The sequence below is a fragment of the Symphalangus syndactylus genome, chromosome 17 (genome assembly GCF_028878055.3).
Source record: "Symphalangus syndactylus isolate Jambi chromosome 17, NHGRI_mSymSyn1-v2.1_pri, whole genome shotgun sequence".
Lineage (NCBI taxonomy): Eukaryota > Metazoa > Chordata > Mammalia > Primates > Hylobatidae > Symphalangus > Symphalangus syndactylus.
Genome location: NC_072439.2, coordinates 18,317,048 through 18,343,001, shown reverse-complemented (window position 1 = coordinate 18,343,001; position 25,954 = coordinate 18,317,048). Strand labels below are relative to the sequence as shown.

The window sequence follows — 25,954 nt, the reverse complement described above, 5'->3', positions numbered from 1 at the left end:
TCTTTCTACAATTCAATTCTTCCCTTCCCTTCTTTTCAGACTATTTTTAAAGGGCTAAATAACTTGAACCTTGGTTGTTCATCTCACATTCACACAATAATTGTGACAGTGATAAAGAACATAGGGGGGAAGACCTACAAGGCCAACTAATTAAAATATTTAAAAACATTCATTTTTACTCACAAGGAAATTGTAGGTTTGAGCCACAACATCTAACCAGATTTCTTGGAGAATCTATCTTATTGGTGTGACCAGGATAAAAGCACAGCCAGATAAGCCTAGATGCAATAAACTAGTCAATTTAGCGAAACTAAATCCTGCCTTTACTTTTACTTTCTGTGCCAGTATTCTAGCTATTGGCAATACAGAACCTTATACTATTCATTGGCTCAATGCTTATGCTACATTCAGGAAGACAAGACCGAGCCTTTCACAGGCCAGATTGCTGTTCTGTTAGGTTGGCTGCTTCTGTGAGGTGGGATATCTAATAAGACAGTAAACCCACTGTCACATCTTCTTTGCTATTTTAAATGCATGCCTTTTTTGGGCAGTGTTGAATGTGATAATTCACCGATGATGAAGCATTCTCAGATGGTGGTGCTGGTAGAATTAGTGTGGGCAGGAAGGCATAAGCACATCTGGAGTCAGTATCACTACTGTAAGTGAAGTAGGACAGGCAAACCCCAAAACTGGAGCTTAGCCCAGGAGAGTTCTTGGCTTTGCCCAGAAAAGAATTCAAGGGCAAGCCGGTGGTGTTAAACAGCAACTTTTATTGAAGCAGCAGTGTACAGTGGCAGCAGAGGGACTGCTTCTTGTAGAGAAGGGTTACCCCATAGCCAGCGTGTCCAGAGTAGCAACTCAGAGGCAGTTTTGCAGTCATCTTTATACTCTTTTAACTACATGCAAATTAAGGGGCAGATTATGCAGACATTTCTAGGAAAAGAGTGGTAACTTCTAGGTCATCACCATGGAAATGGGTGGTAACTTCCGGGTATTGCCATGGCAATGGCAAACTGACATGGCACACTGGTGGGAGTGTCTTATGGAAAGCTGCTTCTACCCAGGCCGTGTTTTAGCTAGTCCTCAGTTAGGTCTGGTGTCTGAGCCCCGCCTCTAGAATCGAGTCCCACCTCCAACCTCATAAAGATATTAAGGACACTGTAAGAATAAATTCCTGCTCCATTCAGGAGATGTCTTGTGTAATTACGTTACTATGAGGTAGCTGGCTGGTCTCCTTGAGAAGCAGTTCCATATCACGTGCTCAGGGTTAGCCTCTGCTGCTAGCAGATTGGGTACTCAGTAGTGGCGGTAACTTGATTAGTTTCGGTGAAAGGGAGCCTCTGCGTGGTGCCCTCCCGCAGTAATGAGTTTATTCAAGATCTGGTTGTTACAAGAGTCCGGGAACTCCACCGTCTCTCTCTTGCTCTCTCTCTTGCCATGTGACACACCTGTTTCCCCTTCGTCTTCCACCATGATTGTAAGCTTCCTGAGGCCTCAACAGAAGCAGATGCTGGCACTATGCTTTTTGTATGGTCTGCAGAACTGTGAGCCAAATAACCTTCTTTCCTTATAAATTACCTAGACTCCGGTATTCCCTTATAGCAATGCAAAACAGACTAACACACAGGCATCGTTTTCATCCTTGCCACCATGGCCACTCTGTTCATGAGACCATTGAACCAGCATGGGGCTGGCTGAGGAGATGGACTGACTTACTTTCATGGGATGGATCATCACTGTTGTTAAGAGCCTTCTTCGTGGAGGATTCTTGTTTGTATTTATTTGTGTATTTATGTATTTATTTATTGAGACACCATTTCATTCTGTTGCCCAGGCTGGAGTGCAGTGGTGCAATCTTGGCTCATTGCAACCTCCATCTCCCGGGTTCAAGTGATTCTCCTGCCTCAGCCTCTTGAGTAGCTGGGATTACAAGTGCACACCACCATGCCGGGCAAACTTTTGTATTTTTAGTAGAGATGGTGTTTCACCATGTTGACCAGGCTGGTCTCGAACTCCTGAACTCAAGATATTTGCTTGCATTGGCCTCCGAAAGTGCTGGGATTACAGGCATGAGCCACTGTGCCCAGCCAAGGATTATTTTTAGTAGGAATTAGGATGAGACACATATATGCATGCATTTTGTGTGTATGCCCATAAATGTATCTATATACTTCTTCCTAGACCTACTTGCCCCCTGAGCTTCCAGTCTCATTCCTTACAAGATCCTGGCCAAACAGAAAGCCATGGGCCATTTCCCAGGAGCCCATGTATATCTGCACATTGGGCCACATCTCACTCCAATTTAAGTGAAGGGGCCAGGTGTGGTGGCTCAGCCTGCAATCCCAGCATTTTGTGAGTCTGAGGCGGGAGGATGGCTTGAGCCCAGGAGTTCAAAATCAATCTGGGCAACATAGGGAGACCCCATCTCTACAAAACATTCAAAACAAATTAGCAGGTGTAGTGGTGCACACCTGTAGTCCCAGCTACTGGGGAGGCTGAAATGAAAAAATCACTTGAACCCAAGAGATTGAGGCTGCAGTGAGCTATGATCCTGCCACTGCACTCTAGCCTGGGTAACAGAGAAAGACCTGTCTCTAAAACAAACAAACAAACAAACAAACAAACAAATGAAGATCTCCAATCACAGCTCTGCACACCAGGATTTACCTTCACCACTGCCTGTAGGACCCACCTCTGAGTAGTGGTCCTGTAATATGATAATTAAGGTTCAGCTTCCAGAATATATCAGTCATACTGATCCATCTGTGAGCCAGACCTTTTCTTCTTTAGTTTCCTACAGTAAAATCTTCATATGATGTCATGAATGTGAATTAAAGGAACAACATAGCTGCAACCAAGGTCAGTGACATGAGAGTCTGAGCTGTCTGTGTGTGTAACTCTTTTGTGCCATCTAGATCTCTTACAATGAATTAAAACTGTGCCTAAATGACACTATGACTCAGTGGGTTAGATACCCAACTCATGACAGGTAGTTTTAGTCATATAGATACTTGATGTCCCACGGTCAAAATCACAGACTCTGTTAGTACTCAGCAGCTGGTTTGCAAATTGAAAGCACTTATATGCTGCATAATCAATGGACTTACTTCAGAACCTTACGGGCTGTAATTTTGCTTTTGTATCTTGCCAGAGACTCCACATAACAGCTTCAATCACTACGGATAGAGGTGACACCATCAAAGTTGCTGATTCATGTGGCTCAGGGACAGGGAGATCGCATTACAGGCTTTACCTGCTGTAGAGCTCTCACCTGCTTTGAAACTCAGCAGCCTTCAAGTTTATCTGAAAAATGAGTCAGAACAATATTCCAGGCCAGTCATGATGGCTCACGCCTGTAATCTCAGCATTTTGGGAGGCCGAAAGTGGGGGGATTGTTTAAGGCCAGGAGTTTGAGGCCAGCCTGGGCAATATAGTGAGAACCTACTTCTAAAAAAGAAAGAAAGAAAGAAAAAGGAGTTTGAGACCAGCATGGGCAACACAGGGAGACCCCGTCTCCACAGAAAATTTAAAAACTAGCCGGGCACAGTGGCATGTGCCTGTAGTCCCAGTTACTCGGGAGGCTGAGGTGGGAGGATCTACTTGAGCCAGGGAGGTCAAGGCTGCAGTGAGCTGTGATCGTGCCACTGCACTCCAGCCTGGGCAATAGAGCAAGACCCTGTCTAAAACAAAACCAAAACCAAAAACCAGCTATAAAAGACACGTAGAACTATTTAAAAAAGAGAAAAAAAGAACACTATTCTGAAGTGTGATTTATATATGTATCATATAAATCATATATATCATATATAAACACACATCTATATACCCCCATCTATTATTTTTATTTTATTTTATTTTTGAGACAGAGTTTCACTTTGTCGCCCAGGCTGGAGTGCCCTGGCGCGATCTCAGCTCACTGCAACCTCTGCTTCCTGACTTCAAGCGATTCCCCTGCCTCAGCCTCCTGAGTAGCTGGGACTACAGGTGTGTGCCACGATGCCTAATTTTTGTATTTTTAGTAGAGATGGGGTTTCGCCATGTTGGCCAGGCTGGTCTTGAACTGCTAACCTCAAGTGATCCACCGCCTTGGCCTCCCAAACTGCTGGGATTCCAGGTGTGAGCCACCACACCCCACTCTATCTATCTATCTATCTATCTATCTATCTATCTATCATCTATCTATCTATCTATCTATCTATCTATCATCATGTATCTATCACTTTCAAATGTCAAAGAACCCTACCAAATTATGTGCCTGTTTATCAGTTTAGGAAGTGTGAGTTGTAATAACTTATTCTTTATCTTAAGGGAGATACTATGGCATGTCCCAGATGATTGGACTTCTAAAATCTTCACTGACGTGGTAAGTTAGTGAACATTCATGAGGTTTATCTCCCTCTTTCTGTCACTCATTTGCACTACTATGGCTTCTACAGTGATTGCCACTTCCTGATCACCAGGTCAAATTAGCATGATTTTATTGGTGGAATGAACCAGTGCTATGTTCTTCAGAATGTAAAGATGATCAAGGCCTCTGTGGACTACAATATGACGGAGATTAGGAGGGTTATCAGGAACCTGGGGCAAGACAGTGCCTCAGTCCTTACCATGCACACATGATTCTCCTAAATGTCAGAGATCAAGTAAAATACATTTGTCAGATCACTAAGCACATACTAAGGACCAAAAACTAGGTTGGTCAACTCCAGTAAAGATGTCACATCTGACATAGCAGCTGAAATTGGAGCTGCTATTTGTTTACATTTAAAGTAGTCACTATGAATTAGCTTTGGCCACATAATAAGTGATACGGTTTGGCTGTGTCCCCACCCAAATCTCATCTTGAATTGTAGCTCCCATAATTCCCACATGTTGTGGGAGGAACCCGGTATGGAGATAATTGAATCATGGGGGTGGTTTCCCCCATACTGTTCTCATGATAGTGAATAAGTATTATCAGAGCTGATGGTTTTATAAGGGGAAACCCTTTTTGCTTGGCTCTCATTCTGTCTTTGCTGGCTGCCACGTAAGACGTCTCTTTGTTCTCTTTTGCTCTTCTGCCATGATTGTGAGGCCTCCCCAGGCATGTGTAACTATGAGTCCATTAAACCTGTTTTTCTTTATCAGTTACCCAGTCTTGGATATGTCTTTATCAGCAGCATGAAAACAGACGAATACAATCAGTAACCCCAAAACTCAGAGGCTTGAAATTACGAATATTATTTCTCACAATTCTGGGGGCTTTCTCAGCATTTCTTTTGCTCTGGGCTGGTTTGGCTGCAGCTGGATAGTGTAGTCAGGCCTCACTCAAATTTCTAATGGTTGGTTGGTTATTGTGGGGGAGGGAGCATGAGAATGACTTGGCCTTATGTTTCTCATCATCCCTCAGTCTAGTTCAGGCTTGCTTGAACCCATGGGAGCTGGGTTCAAAATGCAATAAGAAAGCGATTTCCATTCAGTGAGCATTTTTCAAACCTCTATGTGTCACAATTACTACCGTCTTGAAGAAAATCAAATGCACATGCCCAGATTCAAGGAGTGGGGAAATTGACTCCACCTTTGAAAGCAAGAGCTGCAAAGTCATGGTGCAAAGAATATACACACAGGAATGGGAAGAATTTGTGGATTTTTTTTTTCAATCTACCACATCCACTAGCTTCAGTCATGCAGGTTTTTTGCAGGGGCCAAGTGAAATGAATGGGGATATGATAGGGACAAATAATCCTGCATCCTCTAACTTTTTGATGATATGCAATCTCTGCAATTCCTCCCACAACACAGTACTGAATTTCAAGGGTGTCCACTTGGTCCTTTATACCATAAGGACTTTTTCCTTTTTTTTTTTTTTTTTTTTTTGAGATGGAGTCTCACTCTGTCACCAGGCTGGAGTGCAGTGATGCGATCTCAGCTCACTGCAATCTCTGCCTCCTGGGTTCAAGCGATTCCCCTGCCTCAGCCTCCCGAGTAGCTGGGATTACAGGTGTGCACCACCACACTCAAGTCATTTTTTTATTTTAGTAGAGACGAGGTTTCACCTTTTTGGCCAGGATGGTCTCGATCTCCTGACCATGTGATCCACCCGCCTTGGCCTCCCAAAGTGCTGGGATTACAGGCATGAGCCACTGCGCCCCGCCCATAAGGACTCTTAGTTCACAAGTTAGGAAACTACTATAATGAGTTCTACCAGAAGATGAGCATGTCTATCCCAAATATATGTTAAAGGATAGAGGAAAACAACCACAGGGTGAGTTCATGGACTTACTGAACTCACTCTGAGGTCAGACTTGGGCCAAACGTGGATAAGTAACAAGCTTGAAATCCTATCACAAGGATCTTGAGGGTCTCTGCTGAAAACATTCCTCTTAGCTTACATTCCCTACAGGGAGGACCTTGAGAAGAAGTTTCTGTGCTATTATTTTATCAGCGGGTACAGTTCCAGGGAAGCAGGAGAGAGGGAAAAGTATAGTGTGGTAGGGAAGGAGACAACAATTGTATGAAGGTCTTAGTGAGCTGGCCACTGCTTGCTATCAAGTGTAATTGATTGTTTAATTTTGTATTTTAAGACCGCCTAGCTGAGGAGAAGAAGGGAGGTGAATTTATCCACTGATTCATGAAAGGTTTGTCCCAGAGACTATTAACTCCGCTGTACTTCAGGTCGCGTGTGAATAGTTCAATGGGTTCTGTAACGTCTCATGCATCAGCATCAACAGGAAAGCCCTAGGGCTTGAGACAAGTAGTGCCCATTGCAGGCATGAGGTCAGGTTCTGTTGCTGCTTGTGCCCGTGTAGAGTTGTTCTGAGTTCATGCAGGGATGTTGCTGCAGTAGTGAATCAAGAGAAACAAGTTTCCAGAGGCCCCAGGCACAGGTGAGGCTGAGAGGATCTGAAGTGACACATGTGTCTGAACTCTTTCTTAATTCAACTCTTGCATGCAATTATCTGAGCCTGGTGATGATTAGAATTTAAATTCTAAACTACTGATGCTGTATCATTAATGATTAATTGTCTATTATTAAAAGTTTCTGTCTCTTCTTGTCAATTCTTTAAGTTATAGCTTTCTAGGAAATTGACCATTTCATCTGTTTTCAAATTTATTCTAATTCAAAAAATATTTTCTATTCTTGTGCAGTCTTTTTCTTTCTTAATATTATTTGTGCCTGTTCTCTTTTTTCTTCATCTTTTGAAATAATCTATTTTTTAATTATCTCAGAAATGGACCACTTCAAATAAGCAGTTGCTGGCATTTAGCCTCTATTGCATCAGTGTTTTCTATTTCTTTAACTTGTGCTTATTGTTGACTTCAACCAACTTTCTTTGTATTTATTCTGTTTTCTAACTTCAAGTTGGACATAGCCTTCATTCTTTTCTTTTTTCCCTTCTTCTTCTCCTTTTTTTTTTTTTTTTTTTTTTGAGATGGAGTTTGCTCTTGTTGCCCAGGCTGGAGCGTAATGGCATGGTCTCAGCTCACTGCAACCTCCGCCCCCAGGGTTCAAGCGATTCTCCTGCCTCAGCCTCCCGAGGGGGTCTAGGAGATTAGTGATTATTAGTTCTAGTAGGTTACAGTGACCGGTAGCACAGGAGGGATTGGCTTCCTTTTTCTGAAGGTGAACCGGGTCTTTTCTGTCCTTTTTCTAAGTAGCTTAAATAACACATGGACAATAGGCACAATTTTCACAGGCCTCTAACTCATGACCCACTAATCCCTAGACCCCCGTTGGAAAAAAGGAGAACGTGTAACCCTGGAGATCAGGGCTAAACCCCCAAGTTGCCATTTTAGTTCGAGGGGAGGTACACAGGCACTCACCCAAACCAGTGTTTCAAACTTTTTATGATGAGCTGAATATGCCAACACCAGAGCTTCCAAAAAAGACGAAGAACTTGTTTCTCCAGTTAGCAGAAAGTGTAGCTCATTTCCTCAATGTTACTTTCTGTTATGTATGTGAGGGAACCACTATGGGAGACTGATGGCCTTGGGAAGCTCGAGAGTTGGTGCCCACTGATCCAGTTCCTGACACAATTCCAGTTCAGAAGGCCCAAATTAGCAACTTCTGGGTCCTAAAAACTTCAATTATTGGACAATACTGTGTAGCTAGAGAAGGAAAAGACTTCACCATTCCTGTAGGAAAGCTCAATTGTCTAGGACACACTCCAGCTGTCACTCTACACACAAACCCACACACTTGTGTCACAGTCACAGATTCATTCCAGTCCTGTCATACACCAAGCACTTTCTTCTCTTTGACACATACACACAGTCTGTCACACAGTCACAGAGACACACATCTGCTCTGTCATGAGCACACACGCAGTCACGGAGACATACCCTGGCCATTTCATGTGCACAGATGCACACACACACACACACCCCATTCCATGTGTCACAAGACATCCCAGCCCTGGCACGTGCACTCTCATACAGATGCAACGTCACCATTCGCACGTTAGGGCACATCCTTGGCTCTATCACGCACATAATATTGCACACACCCCCTACACCATGTCTGTCACCACCACGGAGGGTCCATCACACGCGGCCAGGGAGACGCCCGACCTCGTTTTGCCCCACCCACTCCCTCAAGTCTTCATACCCAGCCACATTGTCGCCTTCTTCGGCTGCTCGCATTCGCCTCATTGCCTCTCCCACCCTCACCCGCACTGCCGACTGGGGCATGAGTTCGCAACGCTCTCTGCGCCTCGCCCTGCTTCGATATCTCCTTCCGAAACTACTTGCTTACACGCGGAGCCCAAGAATCACTACGATGCGCAAAGCGCCTTAGGAGCGCACGCTCATTCGGCCCGGTGGCCTGTGGGAATTGTAGTCCAGGGCCGGAAACGCAGGAGACGCCGGAAACCCAAGTGCCTTGGGACGGCGCGTCCCGGAGGTTTCTGGAAGTTGTGACCTGTGCTCCGAGTGCGCAGGCGCAGGAACGCTTCAGGGGAATCTCTTCAGCAGGGAGCGTACATTGAAGAGTGCGTGCGGAGGTGAGAGGCAATAAACTGGTAATGGAAACAGATGACATAGTTCGTTTTCAGTTATCAAATTTCAAAAACTAAAAATGTAGATGGTACACAATATTGTTGAGAATGTGGGGAAATGAGAGCTTTCACACGTCGTGGGTGGAAATGACTACAGCTCTTTCACAGTTTTGTGTAGCAGCATTCACAAAGTGTGAAAGCAAACCCCTAAGCAACCAGCATTTTTACATACAAGAATGTAGCCTACAAAAATGCTGGCATGAAAGACAAAGATGTGGGTACAGTAATGCTTACCAAAGCCATGTTTGCGATACTGAAGAATTCACATTGTAATACTGAAGAACCTCAATGTTCGTTTTTTTGAGGCATTGTTAGTCTGTGCTGGCCAATATGATAGCTATTTGTGGCTATTTAAAATTAAATTTATTAAAATCAAATAAAATTCGAAATTCAGTTTCTTACTCACACTAGCCATGTTTCAAAGGCTCATTAGCCAAGACAGCTAGTGGCTACTGTATTGGACAAGAGGGATATGAACATTACTAACATCACAGAAAGTTACATTGAACAGTGCTGGGTTAGGTAATAATTCAACGTTAAAAGGAATGAATTAAATCTATAACTGACATGAAATGAAGTAGAAGAATGTGTTGAAGTGGAAAGGGCAAATGGCAGAATTATATGGATAGCATGATCCCATTTCTGTATAAAATAGCTGTGTCTTTATACATACATTCAGTGTACAGAAAAATCTAGAAGAATACCTGAAAATATTAACTTTGGTCATTTCTGTAGATAGGGAATGAGTAGGAGGACACTTTCATTTCTGATATTATCATCAGTTTTTTGAATATTTAAAACTGCAACAATTAACTGAATGTTGCTAAATCCAAATAAATATTTTTATTACTTATTTTGAAAGATTTTTGACTGCCTTCTACTATCTCAGTGACGTACTCTTTCTTGAAATACTGAACTACTTTAACTTAATAGACCCCCCTCATTTCTGTTTTATCTCCTCACTGAAAAGCATTAGGACATGTCTACAGCTATACCACTCTGAATGCTCCCGATCTGGTGTGAAAAGCATTAGAACATGGAATTACTTGAGTGATTAAAAGTAAAACAATAAGAAATTGATTGTGGCATCAGAAAAAGTGAAATCAGTTGGATCAATTTAAAATCCCAACATGTTTTTTTTTAAACGTTTTTCTTTTTACTTTGTAATTACAAAAGCAATGCATGCTTTATTACATAAAGTACGAATATAGAACAAGTGCAATAACAGAAAAGATCCCTGTAGCCCATGGAGTGGCTGAAAATGATGATTGCTAATGGGTATCGGTGTCTTTTCGGGGCAATGAAAATGTTCTAAAATTGATTGTGATGATGGTTGCATAGCTTTTTGGATAAACTAGAAACTACTGAATTTGGCCAGGCGCGGTGGCTCACGCCTGTAATCCCAGCACTTTGGGAGGCTGAGGCGGGCGGATCACCTGAGGTCAGGAGGTCAAGACCAGCGTGGCCAACATGGTGAAACCCCTGTCTTTACTAAAAAATACAGGCCGGGCGCGGTGGCTCACGCCTGTGGTCCCAGCACTTTGGGAAGCCGAGGTGGGCGGATCACGAGGTCAGGAGATCGAGACCATCCAGGCTAACATGGTGAAACCCCGTCTCTATTAAAAATACAAAAAATTAGCTGGGCGAAGTGGCGGGCACCTGTAGTCCCAACTACGGGGGAGGCTGAGGCAGGAGAATGGCGTGAACCCCGGGGGGCAGAGCCTGCAGTGAGCCGAGATCGCGCCACTGCACTCTAGCCTGGGTGAAAGAGCGAGACTCCTTCTCAAAAAAAAAAAAAAAAAAAAAACAAAAATTAGCCAGGCGTGATGGCAGGCGCCTGTAATCCCAGCTACTCGGGAGGCTGAGGCAGGAGAGTCGCTTGAACCCAGGAGGCAGAGGTTGCAGTGAGCTGAGATCACACCATTGAACTCCAACCTGGGCAACAAGTTCAAAACTCTGTCTCAAAGAAAAAAAAAAAAGAATCTACTGAATTGTACACTTTAAATGGGTGAATTTTAGAGTATATGAATTATATCTCAGTAAAAATATTACAGAAAAGCAATAATCTGTGTTAACTAGTTAACCACCTGGAAAAATAAAGTAACTTCCATCCCTCACACATTAAAACAAATAATGTTCACAACATGCATAACTTAAAAATAGACTACCAGAGTACTTATCAAATTACAAATTGATGTTATTGTAATTTTGATCTGTAGGCTTGACAGCCAAAACACAAATTATGAAGTAGTTAATAAATTATAGAAAATATAAAGTATGTTTCAGTAAACTTCCCTCCCTCCCTCAAATTTAAGTAGCAAATAAACTAAGGGAAAATATTTCAGATACAACAAACAGATAATAAGTTTAAAACAAATCAACATATAGATGAATACAAAAATGTATAGAAATAGGTAAAGAATATAGACTCTTAAAAGGAAAAATTGAAAATGACCAATAAATACTTGAATGCATATCTAAGCTTATGAGAAATAAAAGACATGGAAATATGAAAATAAAGGCCAGGCGCAGTGGCTCACGCCTGTAATCCCAGCACTTTGGGAGGCTGAGGCGGCTGGATCACCTGAAGTCAAGAATTCAAGACAAGTCTGGCCAACATGATGAAACCCCGTCTCTAGTAAAAATACGAAAATTAGCCAGGCATGCTGGTGGATGTCTATAATCCTAGCCATTCACGAGGCTGAGGCAGGAGAATTGCCTGAACCCGGGAGGTGGAGGTTGCAGTGAGCCAAGATAGCGCCATTGCACTACAGCCTGGGAGACAAGAGCAAAACTCTGTCTCAACAAAAAAAAAAAAAAGAAAAAAGAAAAAGAAAATAAAATGTTATCATTGGTTTAAGGACTGGGAAAGGGTCAAAACAATTGTAAATTTTAAGAAGATATTCATTCACAATACTTTTGGTGGGAGGAATCCACTTACAACCTTTCTGAGAGTAACTTTACATAAATATGTAAGAGAAGCGTCTCTTTTAATTCAGGAATCCATTTCTAGAAATGTAGTCCAATTCGATAAAGTTTCCGATGTACACAAATCAGTAGCTCTTCTATACACCAACAGCGACCAAGCTGAGAATCAAATCAAGAACTCAACAACTTTTACAACATCTGCAAAAATAAAATAAGATAAAATACTTAGGAATATACCTAACCAAGGAGGTGAAAGACCTCTACAAGGAAACTTCAAAACACTGCTAAAAGAAATAATAGATGACACATACGAATGGAAACAAATCCCATGCTCATGGATGGGTAGAATCAAGATTGTAAAAATGATCATACTGCCAAAAGCAACCTACAAATTCAAAGCAATTCCCATCAAATTACCGCCATCATTCTTCACATAACTAGAAAAAAAGATCCTAAAATTCATGTGGAACCAAAAAAGAGCCCGCATAGCCAAAGCAAGACTAAGCAATGGAGGCATCCCATTACCTGATTTCAAACTATAAGGTCATAGTCACCAAAACAGTATAGTACTGGTATAAAAATAGGCACATTGACCAATGGAACAGAATAGAGAATGAATAAATAAACCCAAATACAGTCAACTAATCTTCAACAAAGCAAACAAAAACATAAAATGGAGAAAGGACACCCTATTCAACAAATAACACTGGGATAATTGGCTAGCCACATGTAGGAGAATGAAACTGGATCCTCATCTCTCACCTTATACAAAAATCAACTGAAGATGGATCAAGGACTTCAATCTAAGACCTGAAACTGTAAAAATTCTAGAAGATAACATTGGAAAAGCCTTCTAGACATTGGCCTAGGCAAGGATTTTGTGACCAAGAACCCAAAAGCGAATGCAATAAAAACAAAGGGCCTGGGACTTAATTAAACTAAAGAGCCTTAGCATGGCTAAAGGAACAGTCAGCAAAGTAAACAGACAACCCACAAAGTGGGAGAAAATTTTCACAATATATGCATCTGACAGAGGACTAATATCCAGAATCTACAAAGAACTCAAACAAATTAGCAAGAAAAACAAACAATCCCATCAAAAAGTGCACTAAGGACATGAGTAGACAATTCTCAAAAGAAAATATACAAACATAAGAAAAAATGCTCAACATCACTACTGATCAGGGAAATGCAAATCAAAACCACAGTACAATACCATCTCACTGCTGCAAGAATGTTTATAATGGAAAAAAAATAGATGTTGTCATGGATGCAGTGAACAGGGAACACTTCTACATTGCCGGTGGGAATGTAAACTAGTAAAACCACTATGGAAAACAGTGTGTAGATTCCTTAAAGAACTAAAAGTAGAACTACTATTTGATCCAGCAATCCCACTACTGGGTATCTAGAGGAAAATAAGTCGTTATACAAAAAAGATACTTGTACACACATATTTACAGCAGCAGAATTCACAATTGCAAAAATGCTGAACAACCCAAATGCCCATGAATCAATGAGTGGATAAAGAAACTGGTAGATATATACAGTGGAATACTACTCAGCCACAAAAAGGAATGAATTAATCGCATTTGCCTGGATTTATTTATTTTTATTTTTAAAGATGGAGTTTCGCTCTTGTCTCCCAGGCTGTAGTGCAATGGCGCTATCTTGGCTCACTGCAACCTCCACCTCCCGGGTTCAGGCAATTCTCCTGCCTCAGCCTCGTGAATGGCTAGGATTATAGACATCCACCAGCATGCCTGGCTAATTTTCGTATTTTTACTAGAGACGGGGTTTCATCATGTTGGCCAGACTTGTCTTGAATTCTTGACTTCAGGTGATCCAGCCGCCTCAGCCTCCCAAAGTGCTGGGATTACAGGTGTGAATCACCGTGTCCGGCCTAGAGACTATTATTCTAAGTGAAGCAACTCAGGAATGGAAAATCAAACATCATATATTCTCACTCATAAGTGGGAGCTAAGGTGTGAGGATGCAAAGGCATAAGAATAACACAATAGACTTTGGGGACTCAGGGGGAAAGGGTGGAAAGGGGGTGAGGGATAAAAGACTAAAAATTGGGTGCTGTATATATTGTTCAGGTGATAGGTGCACCAAAATCTCACAAATCACCACGGAAGAAGTTACTCATGTAACCAAACACCATCTGTTTCCCAAAAACCTATGGAAATAACAAATTAAAAAAAATCAAAGACCCCCAAAATATTCAGAGTAGTACTTGTGGGAGTCATTGAGCAAGTAACATGGGAAGAGAGGAGGCTGCTTCCACCAGTAGTTTTGGAGGTGGAGCAGATGCTGATGATAATGAAGTCCCAGATGGGAAATGGGAATGGGTGCTGAGGAGAGCTCAAGGACCCTGCAGATGAGGACTCAGACCCACGATACTGGATGAGACATCCATGTCACCATGGGAGTCAACCAGGGTAGTGGCCTCAGCTGAGGCAGGGGAAAAGCTGGGATCCAAGAGCTCTAGTCTTCCCTTGATAAGCAAGAGAGACCAGGAGGTGAGAGATGGCAGAGGATGAGAGAGGCGATATCAGTGACCATAAAGAGCCCCTAAAAAGTAACTTCCTTTTCTTTCTGTTAGTTTTAATATAAAATTTCGCTTTAATATTTTCAGACAATTCTTTTTTAAAAAAATATTTATATCCAAAGGTTCTTACCACACCAACCACAGCCCCAATCTTTTTGCCCTAACCTCAGAATCAGTTAGTTGTCTCCTTTAAAACCTTTCTCTCTCTCACTCTCTCTCTCTCTCTCTCTGTCTGTCTCACACACACACACAAACACACAAGAGATAGAGAGGGAATATATAGTATTGTTTTTGGAGTATGAGTGTGTGCTTCAGAATAAATGGTTTCATACTCTATAAAAAACGAGATTCAAATTTTATAATCCATCAAGTTTTATTGGAACACAGCCATGCTGGATTGCTTTTGTATTGTTTATGGCCGCCTTTGCACTGCCATAAGTCTCCACGGTCACAATATCCACTCACGACCACTTATTGTTGTCTTTCAACGGCGGCATACAAAACCTGTAACACAGTTCATCTCACACCTAATAAAACAGACTCACACAGGCATAAATTTAGAAACCATCCCATGAACATAAACAGGTCCACGCAGGGTCCTAGACATCGAATCGAACTAAGAAACTCCCTCACAGCAAGACACACCCATCTGTTCAATTGCCAGACACTGTTCCAGGCGCTCATACCCAGGTAGACTGGTAGTGTCGCGCAGGTCATTTCCAGGGAACCTACCCCGGATTCCCCTGCTCGCTCATGTCTAAGTACCCAGACACCCCAGTCCCATCTTCGCCTGATCTAGACTCCAGAATGCGTTCCTTAGCGAAAGCTGAGAACCTTTTAATTCGCTGTCAGTCAATACCAAAGACCCTCAAGCAAAAGCTAGAGCTCCCGGGAGTCTTCGGGAAAAGCGCCTTTGACAGGTGAAGCCAAATTGCATGCTGGGAGCATCCCTGATGTCCAGGTTTCAACTTCCGGAGACTCTCCCGCTGTGGACTACATTTCCCAGAAGTCTCCGGGGCACAGGTCTTTTAGGGGCGGGGCGAGCTTGCCTGCCAGAAGCTACTCTCCTAGCCTGCGAGCATTTCCAGGCTCTTGTTTCCCGTCAGCCTCTGGGTCCAAACTAACTACGGGTCTCCGGGTCCTTTTCCGGTGTCCTTAAGGTTCTTGGACTCTGCATGGTGAGTTGGTCGTGTCCGTAGAAGTAATTAGCCCGGGGGAAGCTGGGAGGGCTCGGCTGGCTTTTTGGAACCGGCAGTGAGGGTGGGGGTGGCATCGGGGGCGCTGGAGGTGGGGAGGGCTGGGTCACGGACAGAGCGTGTCGTGTCCGGATCCTCAAGCCTGTGTGCACACGAGCAGCCGAGGGATAGTGTGTCTCAGACGGCGTGGCAGGGACGGGGCGTGTCTCCGCGGAGGTGGGTGCAGTTGTGAATGTGTGACGGGCTGACGGGGTGCGTGGCCGTATTTGTAAATGTGATTTGCTTTGACCAAATGCTCTAGGTTCCCTTTAGCCTGTCTTCGGGCCTGCCACAATTAAATGACCGCAAGAAAGAAGTCTATGCTAAGCCCCATAATGAACGTTTCAAGCAAAAAGGATGAGAAGTTTAGATCTGGAAGTGTCCGCGGGACAGGATCTTGTCAAGACCTGATGGGGAAGTTCTAGAGGTGGGATTCCTAGAAGAGGCGCCTCTAGGAGCTCTTGGGTGGTGAGCTACATGTTTCAGAGCCATTACAAGCAGATCTCTGTCCCCAAGAATTGCCCTCAACACAGAGACAGACTCTAGCCTCCCTTTTCATTCCATTTGGTTTTGTGTGGATGAAGGCAGAAGTGGCCCCAGAGGGTGTTTTGCTCTTCTTTTTCTTTTTTACTTAAGTCTGTGACGCGCTAGAAATGCTGATGTCTCGTTACTGTTTTTCCCCCAGTGCTGCCAGGTTGCCAGATTTCTAAGAAGGAGTTTGAAGAGGAGAAAAGGATTTTTGCATGTTTAGAAATCAAGGTTCAGGTGAGGTTTTTTATACATACTTTTAAAATACATATACATACAATTACCTTTGCTTCGAGGTCATGAGAATATTTTCTTTCCTTGGCCTGAAATATCTTGACTGGGTTTTCCCAGTCACATGACCCGCCATGCTGGTACATATTTCCTCCCAGTGGCCCCCTATTGTTCTTCTCCTCAATTCTTACCCACCTGTTCATATGGCAAATTGTTCAAATACTTCAGTGCATTATGATGCACTGAAGAGTTATAGAAAGGCACCTCTTGTAGATTGCTATTAGAGCATTATTTTATACTATGATTATTTGAAGAGATTAGTAATTAGGTGGTGTTATATACAAATTATTTTTTATCTTTTCTATAGTCATAATTAAAAAGTTGTTTTTTTTTTTTACTTTTTTTAGAGACAAGGTCTCACTCTGTTGCCCAGGCTGAGTGCAGTAGTACAGTCATAGCTCAGTGCAACCTTGAAGTCCTGGGCTCAAGTGTTCCTCTGGCCTTGTCCTCCCAAAGTGCTGGGACTGCAGGTGTGAGCCACCATGCCTGGCCCATAGTCATGATTCTTAAAGAAAGGCAAGGTATAAGGGATTTTAAGTAAGGGAATGTTTCTGGCAGTACATGACAATGTTGTCTGCTTTGTGAGGCTTTTGGGTGTGGAAATATGATTGAGCTTTGAGCATAGGGATTTGTAATTTGCACCAACAAGAGTGGGAACTTTCAGATAATCTTTAGATAGAAGTCTGTAACATTTCCAAGCATGACTTCTTTCAAGTCCAGCTTTGTGTGGCATGTAAGAAGCCGTACTATGTTGTAGTTAAAAATAAGGCTCTGGGGTCAGGCATGGTGGCTCACGCCTGTAATCCCAGCACTTTGGGAGGCCAAGGCAGGATCATGAGGTCAGGAGATCGAGAACATCCTGGCAACACGGTGAAACCCCGTCTCCACTAAAAATACAAAAACTTAGCTGGGCGTAGTGGCACGCGCCTGTAGTCCCAGCTACTCGGGAGGCTGAGGCAGGAGAATGGCGTGAACCCGGGCAGTGGAGGTTGCAGTGAGCCAAGATTGCACCACTGCACTCCAGCCTAGGTGACAGAAAGAGACTCCATCTCAAAGAACAGCAACAAAAAAATTAAGGCTCTGGATCCAACGTATCTGAATTCAAACTCTGGCTCTGCCTGTTGGTAGCTGTGTGTACTTAGACAATTGATTCAGGCCGTCTGTGCCACATCTATAAAATAAGGACAGGATAGTACCTACCTAATGGAGTTGATATGATGTAAGATGAGTTATTATGTGTAAAGCTTCGTAGAGCAGTGTCATCCACATGATATGGGCTTACTGAATATTGAGTTGCTATTATTGGGCTCTTCTAGATTATTTCCCATAAACTTTTGATAGATTAGAGTAACAGAAATATGAAGTTGATTGTGTGGGTGCTTGCAAATTAACTAAAAATAGTGGGGGCTGAGGGTGGTGGCTCACGCCTGTAATCCCAGCACTTTGGGAGGCTAAGGTGGGTGGATCACAAGGTCAGAAGTTCGAGACCAGCCTGGCCAGCATGGTGAAACTCCGTCTCTACTAAAAATACAAAAAATTAGCCGGGCATGGTGGTGGGTGGCTGTAGTCCCAGCTACTCAGGAGGCTGAGGCAGGAGAATTGCTTGAACCCAGCAGGCGGAGGTTGCAGTGCGCCGAGATCATGCCACTGCACTCCAGCCTGGGTAACAGAGCAAGACTGTCTCTCACACACACAAAAGTGACCAGATGCTCAAATGATCTAGGACAGGAAAACTTTTTGTTTAAACAGGGTCTTGGCCTTTTGCTTAGGCTGGAGTGCAGTGGCATGATCATGGCTCACTGTAGCCTTGGCCTCCTAGGCTCAAGTGATCCTCCCACCTCAGGCTCCCAAGTACCTGGGACTACAGGTACGTGCCGTGAAGCCTGACCATTTTTTTTTGTATTTTTTATAGAGAGGGGGTTTTGCTATGTTGCCCAGCCTGGTCTCTAACTCCTGGACTCAAGTGATCTGCCTGCCTTGGGCTCCTCAAGTGCTAGGATTACAGGCATGAGCATCTGTGCCCAGCCTTACGACAGGAAGTCTTAACCTGAGGTCTTCTTGTTCCATTGATGAGCTTCCAGGTGACCAAAACCCCTTGAAATTGAGACCAAATTTCTGTAAATATATGTAAATGTGTTTTTTTAAGTGGGCAAAATGTCTATAATTTCATGAGATTATCAAAAGTGACCACGACCCAAAAAGATCTAGCTCCATTGTTCTGGAAAAAAGACTGTAATTGCTGGGAAAGAGCTTGAAAAATATTAGTGTCCAGCTGGGCGCCGTGGGTCATGCCTGTAATCCCAACACTTTGGGAGGCTGGGCGGGTGGATCACTTGAGGTCAGGAGTTCAAGACCAGCCTGACCAATATGGTGAAATCCCATCTCTACTAAAATTACAAAAATTAGCTGGGTGTGGTGGTGTGCGCCTGTAGGCCCAGCTACTCAATAGGCTGAAGCAGGAGAATTGGTTGAACCTGGGAGACAGAGGTTGCAGTGAGCCAAGATCGCACCACTGTAGCCCAGCCTGAGCGACAGAGCAAGACTCCATCTCAAAAAAAAAAAAAAATTAGCGTCCAATAGAATGGAAATAGTCAAGTAAATTGCAGTATATCTAGTGATGGAATGATATGCACCTAATAAAAATTAAGTTTATAAAGAGTCAAAGGAAGGAAAAATATAAATGATACAATTTTAAACAATCATTATAGTTATGAACAAAAGTGCTCAAAAATATTGTGTTATGTGTCAATCCCATCTAATAAGACAGCGTTTTGGAAGACATATTTCAAGGATTACATTAAAATGTTACTTTAATTGGTCATTCACTGAAGAAGTGGAGAGGTGCAGCCATACTTATTGAGCATCTACTCTGTACCAAATACTGTTTTGTTTATGCACATTTATTTTCTTCCTCAGACTTTGAAGGTGGTTTATCTAATTTGTGTTGATTTACAGGAGAATCTTGACAGTGAACGTGTCTCATTACGTTGAATAACAGCTACAGGATGTTCAAGAGCTGGTAGGTGTAAATTGTTTCAGGCCCAGTGATTTTCAGCATTGGCCCCGTTTGTTTAGTTTTCTTAATGACTGAAATATATTCCTCCTGTCACTCAGTTTTTTTACGTTTGGAAATGTCTTTATAGTTCCAATTATGGAATTAATGCAGGCTTGGTCCAAAAAAAAAAACTCAGCAGTCCAGGAGACATATAGAGAAGGAAGCTAAAAATCGCATCCTTTAGAGTTAATCATTTTTAATGTTTTGGTGTTTTTTTTTTTTTCTTTTTTGAGATAGTGTCTCACTCTGTCACCCAGGTTGGAGTGCAGTGGTGCAATGTCCACCTCCCAGGCTCAAGAGATCCTCCCACCTCAGAGGGAAGGTAGCTGGGACCACAGGTGTGTGCCACCATGCCCCACTAATTTTTCATGTTTTTGGTAGAGATGGGGTTTTCACCATGTTGCCCAGGCTGGTCTTGAACTCCTGAGCTCAAGCAATCCGCCTCCTTTGGCCTTCCAAAGTGCTGGAATTACAGGCATGAGCCACCACACCCGGCACTTTGGAATATTTTTATTTAAATCCTTTTTCCTTTGAGCCTATGGGTCTGTTTTTTTTTTTTTTTCTGCAGAATAAAATTATAGTAATTGGTGACGTAAATGAATTGAAGACTCCTTAGTTCTTAGTTTGAAAAAGAAATCCAACCCAGATCTAGGTTTTATGTTAATCTTGAATACTTAGGGAGAAGAGGGAAGTACTAGTGATTCCCCTACTTGAAAACCTTCAAATATTTACAACTTCTGGAATTATAGAAATGTCATTTAAAAATGAATTACCAGGCAAAAAAGTGTTTTAGAATTAGATTATTTTAAAGGTTACCTCTACAGACAATGGCAATAATCTCCAATATACAGCCATCTTACAAAAAATACGTTTTACAGATAATATTTCCAAGGACAGGTGTAAATACCAGGAGGTAGAAAAGGAAGGTTCTGGTTGTAAATGTTTAAGTAAACCACCAATTTGTACAGAAGAGTAAGATTGAGCCTCTGGTTAAGTTCTCAGCTTGATACCTAATCAGGTTGTATTTTCTGATGCAGCTTAATGATGCTGAATCTCTATGTATCTTCTGGGAGGAAGGGGTATTTTCCTCTATATGTTTCTGAGAACCTGTTTTGCTCACATTGTTATTTAGGAAGAATAGCAGACTCAAGGTTGACCTGTGAAATTTGAGTTCACGTTATAAGAAAGCAGGTCTGAGAAAGGCACATTTTACTGTGAGCAAAATACAGTAGCCTTAAATTTCTTTGTCGTAACAGGATGAGGGACACTAACATTCTTCATTTTCAATAATAATGATGAAAATGTGGCCAAGCCTGGTGGCTTGCACCTGTAATCCCAGCACTTTGGGAGGTCAAGGCAGGAGGATTCCTTGAGCTCAGGAGTTCGAGACCAGCCTGGACAACACAGTGAGACCCTGTCTTTACAAACAATTTTAAAGAAGAATCATTAGCAGGGCAAGGTGGCATGCACCTGTGGTTCCAGCTACTGGGGATGGAGGCTGAGCTGGGAGGATCACTTGAGCCCAGGAGGTTGAGGCTGCAGTGAGCTGTGTTTGTGCCACTGCACTCCAGCCTAGGCAGCAGAGCAAGACCCTGTCTCTGGAAAAAAAAAAAAAAAAAAAAAAAGACAACTTATAAACAATTATCATATACCATTCAGTATTTTGTATGGATTTCTTACTTACTCTTCTATGGTAGACACTGTTCTCACCCCTCTTACTGATGAGGAAACAGAGGTATTGAAAAATGGATAACTATCAAGCTCAAATTCACATCCTAAAGGTCTGATACCAGAACTTTTATCTTAATTTTAATAGAATATACCTCCCACATTATGTTAGTTACAAACCTGCCTGCCTAAGGAATTGATCATGCATGTCTTTCTTCATCAATTAATATGAACCAACACCATCATAACTAATGAGGACATGGTAGGCCATAATTTATTAAACCTTTTGCTTACTATTACGTGGTTTCTCATTTTTGGTTACCAGAAATTATTTTTGGTTGAATACCCTTGTGTATTCATCTTGTGTGGTTCTTTCTTCTTTACCTATTTCTTTTTTTTTTTTTTTTTTTTCAGACGGAGTCTCGCTCTGTCGCCCAGGCTGGAGTGCAGTGGTGTGATCTTGGCTCACTGAAAGTTCTGCCTCCTGGGTTCACGCCATTCTCCTGCCTCAGCCTCCTGAGTAGCTGGGACTACAGGCGCCTGCCACCACACCCGGCTAATTTTTTTTGTAGTTTAGTAGAGACGGGGTTTCACCATGTTAAGATGGTCTCGATCTCCTGACCTCGTGATCCACCCGCCTTGGCCTCCCAAAGTGCTGGGATTACAGGCGTGAGCCACTGCACCTGGCCCTTCTTTACCTATTTCTTAAGGATACATTTCTAGAAGTGAAGTTTTGGGTAAAGAATTTGCCCCAAATGCCTGACCCTCTGATACTTGTACTTAGGGGGTAATACAGTGTTTGGAAGACATAGTTGTTACCTTGGAGACCAAATATGCCTTGGGGTAAGCATAAGGCAGCCAGCAGTCAGCAACAAAGGCCAGTAGGCAATCCAGGGGACCTGCTTTAGGAACTCATAGGAAGGCAATTATAAGCAATACTGTTGAACCATGATCAAGCATTTGGAGGCAAATGGAATTTATTCTGTAAGGTTTATACTTTATAGTTTTTATTCTACTAATGTTGGTTGCAAAGTGAGCCTAATAGGATCAGGTGATTCAGTTATCTGGATTCAGTTATCTGGAGAGTACCATGTCTAAGACAGGTTCAGACACAAAATAAATCCATCAGTCAAGATAAGAAAAGCAGAATCAAAACCTCATTAATGGAAGGGGAACAAAAAAATAAAACCCCCCCAAAAAAATGAAAAAAAAGGATGAAATTCCTCAACTTATGCCATGGATATATTAATATCATTTCATTAATATTATTCCATTAGTATTATTCCATTAATATATCCATGGCATAACTTGGGGAATTTCATCCTTTTTTTTTCTAGGCAAGACATAGGCATATGTAGAAATTATACAGTTCGTGTAATGTATGCCCATGGTTACAATGATTGTGTGGATTACCTAAACAGAAAACATTATGATCATAATGAAAAGATAAATGTTATTAATATATATAGATAAATAATTTTATTTATTTTTTATTTATTTTATTTATTTATTTTTTTTGAGATGGAGTCTTGTTCTGTCACCCAGGCTGGAGTGCAGCGGCGTGATCTCGGCTCACTGCCAGCTCCGCCTCCCGGGTTCACGCCATTCTCCTGCCTCAGCCTCCCAAGTAGCTGGGACTACAGGCGCCCGCCACCACGCCCAGCTAATTTTTTGTATTTTTAGTAGAGACGGGGTTTCACCGTGTTAGCCAGAGTGGCCTCGATCTCCTGACCTCATAATCCGCCCACCTCAGCCTCCCAAAGTGCTGGGATTATAGGCTTGAGCCACCACACCTGGCCTGTTTCTTTCTTGAGATGTATAACTTTCTAAACATTTTTTCATCTATTGATGTGATTATCAGTCTTTCTGTATTGATATATGTGTATTTTATAAATGTAATCATATCATAAACCTCATAACTCCTTTTTCTACTGAGTATATCTTGATTATTTCTCTAAGTTAGCATGTACTCATTGCATGATGTTCTGTGTCATGAATATTCTGACATATGCATTAGAAAGTCAGCTTTTTGGGTTCCTGATGAATTCCTTATACGTCCTGTCCAGCTCCCATGTTCTGACCAACTTCCTTCAGTCCTGAGCCCATGAAGGACGTTCTAGCTTGGACTGTGACAGGTATTCCTGAGAGGCAGGAATGGAAGGAGGATGATCTGATTTCCTGGGCAGGACTGAATTGTCGAATCCCAGGTCCAGATTCACATCCTCAGAACCAGACACTGCCAGAAACCTCCCTGCTGAAGAACTTTGGGGTTTAGGTGAAAGTTTGAATTCCATAAGTGGTGTGTGGGGTGTGTAGCAGAAGCAGGCATGGAGAAGATAAGATCTTCTATTAGCGTAAGTCAGGATGGGATCACTGAGGCACACCTGGTTTAACACTTCGTTTTCCCTCCCCAGTTCTGGCTTTTCTGGATTCTCTGCTTCACCAATAGAGGAATCCCATGGAGCATTAATTAGTTCTTGCAATTCCAGAACCATGACTGATGTAAGTTGGTATTTTTCTTTCCATGAAATACTGTGATTTTTAGGGCTTGTGAATCTTTTTGTTAATTTTCCTTAGACCTATAGAACTTCTCCATAGACCCAAGTTTTCCACAGAGATAACATGGACTTTGGGGTTGCTTGGTCTCAACCTCAGTTTATGTGAAGCTGCATGTGTTGGGAGGCGCTTCAGGTTAGAGAGAGGGGAGTTAGTGGTTCTTTCCAGGAATTTCCTAAGAGGTGAAGACCGGTGGTCTTTGGAGTCACCAAAGGACTCCACCACCAGTGGATTTTGAACCAGTTGACTTTGAAGTCATTTTGTCGTCAACCAGGATGTGTAGGCCATGAGTGACATTTGTGTCATGTGCAACATCCTATATCAGTATCCTCATGTGTCCTGTATCAGTACTCTCTAACTCAGGAACAAGTAAAGTACTAAGCGAGGGGTAGTTGATAGTAACAGATAAGATGATGCCTAAGGTCTAGATGATAATATATTTCCACAACCAAGAAAATCTACAGAAGTTTTGTTCAGCCTAAATGTACAGATACAATTGAGTGACTAAGCTCATATATTGAGAGGATAAAATGAATTGCAACAAATAAAAATATTGTTTATTCATCATAAGAAAAAATGCTTATGATGTAATCTAACAGTGATGTATTTGAGTCTTGATGATAGTCCCTAATTTAATGGGAATCATTTTTATAAAATAAAGATTTTGTAGTACATTTGGAAAAAAGTTTTCATGTTTTCCTATTTCTTTCTTTCTTTTTGAGACAGAATCTTGCTCTGTCACCCAGGCTGGAGTGCAGTGGCACAATCTCGGCTCACTGCAACTTCTGCTTCCCGGATTCAAGCGATTCTCCTGCCTCAGCCTCCCAAGTAGCTGGGATTATAGGCATCTGCCACCACACCTGGCTAATTTTTGTATTGTTAGTAGAGATGGGGTTTCACATGTTGGCCAGGCTGGTCTCGAACTCCTGACCTCAAGTGATTTGCCCGCCTCAGCCTCCCGAAGTGCTTGGGATTGCGGACATGAACCATTGCACCTGGCCTTGTTTTTATTTCTTAAAGGGGAAAGATGGTGAGCAATTCACTTTTACAAAGAATTTATGAGGAAGGCACATAGCACATTGTAAATATGCATGATGTATACACATGCACTTTTTATTTAACAGAGAAGAAACTGAGATTTTTAAAATATATTACCAGACAGATCTGGATAGCTGAGTTATCTTACAGTATCCGGGAAGTTTTTCCTGCTATGACAAGATTGTTGTAGAACATGGTGACATTCAGCTTTAGTCACAGATTTTCTTGCTTTTTCCTACCTATATCAGAGGCTTTCAGCCTACTTGATTGTTATATTTCTCCCCATCTTTGTAGTTCATCCTTTGTACCCTCTTTTTTCCTCCTGGAAATGTTTTCTTTAATTTCACAAGTAATACATGGGTTTTTGGTTTTAGGGGTTGGTGACATTCAGGGATGTGGCCATCGACTTCTCTCAGGAGGAGTGGGAATGCCTGGACCCTGCTCAGAGGGACTTGTACGTGGATGTAATGTTGGAGAACTATAGTAACTTGGTGTCACTGGGTAAGGTCATCTGCCTAAAATAATTTAGAGTCTCCTCTTTGCATCATCAGTTTTCTGCACTGGAAATTACAGGGCTATCTTTGAAGAAACCAGGTGAATTTCTTCTCCCCCTTCCCAAGGGCATGCTTTTATACTTGCTGGGTTAGAAGTGGGTTCGTTAAACATGTTGATCTTCCCCATCCCTCAGTGAGCTTTACACCATTCTCGGGCCCTCCCTGCAATCACCTCTCTCCTTTAATGGCCAAGGGGCTGGATTTGCATTATAGGACATTTATTTCATAACCGTGGCAAAGAAACCAGATTTCATAAATTCTGCAAATATTATATTGAAAGTCTACTCCTGGCCAGCCTTGTACTGAGCACTATCAATTGAATCATGAGCAAGCTTTGATAACTTGCCCATTTTCATGCAGTTTACTTTGTAGTAAAAGAGAAACATCAAATAAGTAAATTTATAAATAGATAAATAGTATGTAATGAAGCAAATTCTTTGGAAAAGGTAAATAGCACAAGGGAATAGAAAATGATGAGGACTGACAGGGCTAATTTAGGTAAGATAGTCAGG

The 25,954-nt window shown here is 42.2% G+C and overlaps 2 protein-coding genes across 8 annotated transcripts in view; one reads left to right on the top strand and one right to left on the bottom strand.

Annotated features, from left to right (window-relative positions):
* The window catches only part of ZNF404 (zinc finger protein 404), a 177,136-nt gene that overhangs the window by 117,414 nt on the left and 33,768 nt on the right, over positions 1 to 25,954 (bottom strand). The gene's annotated exons all lie outside the window — the stretch shown is intronic.
* Positions 1 to 25,954, top strand: part of ZNF283 (zinc finger protein 283) — a 104,390-nt gene that overhangs the window by 63,748 nt on the left and 14,688 nt on the right. The window contains exons 1-6 of one of the 7 annotated variants that reach the window (XM_055249309.2): positions 15,548 to 15,695; positions 16,015 to 16,220; positions 16,438 to 16,517; positions 19,527 to 19,590; positions 23,709 to 23,796; positions 25,263 to 25,389. In XM_055249309.2, coding sequence (XP_055105284.1) covers positions 19,577 to 19,590; positions 23,709 to 23,796; positions 25,263 to 25,389 — 229 coding nt within the window. In that variant the 5' untranslated portion in view covers positions 15,548 to 15,695; positions 16,015 to 16,220; positions 16,438 to 16,517; positions 19,527 to 19,576. Of the gene's footprint in view, positions 1 to 15,547; positions 15,696 to 16,014; positions 16,221 to 16,437; positions 16,518 to 19,526; positions 19,591 to 23,708; positions 23,797 to 25,262; positions 25,390 to 25,954 lie in introns of those variants that run through there. The other 6 variants (XM_055249308.2, XM_063620982.1, XM_055249310.2 and 3 more) reach the window with 6 other exon arrangements.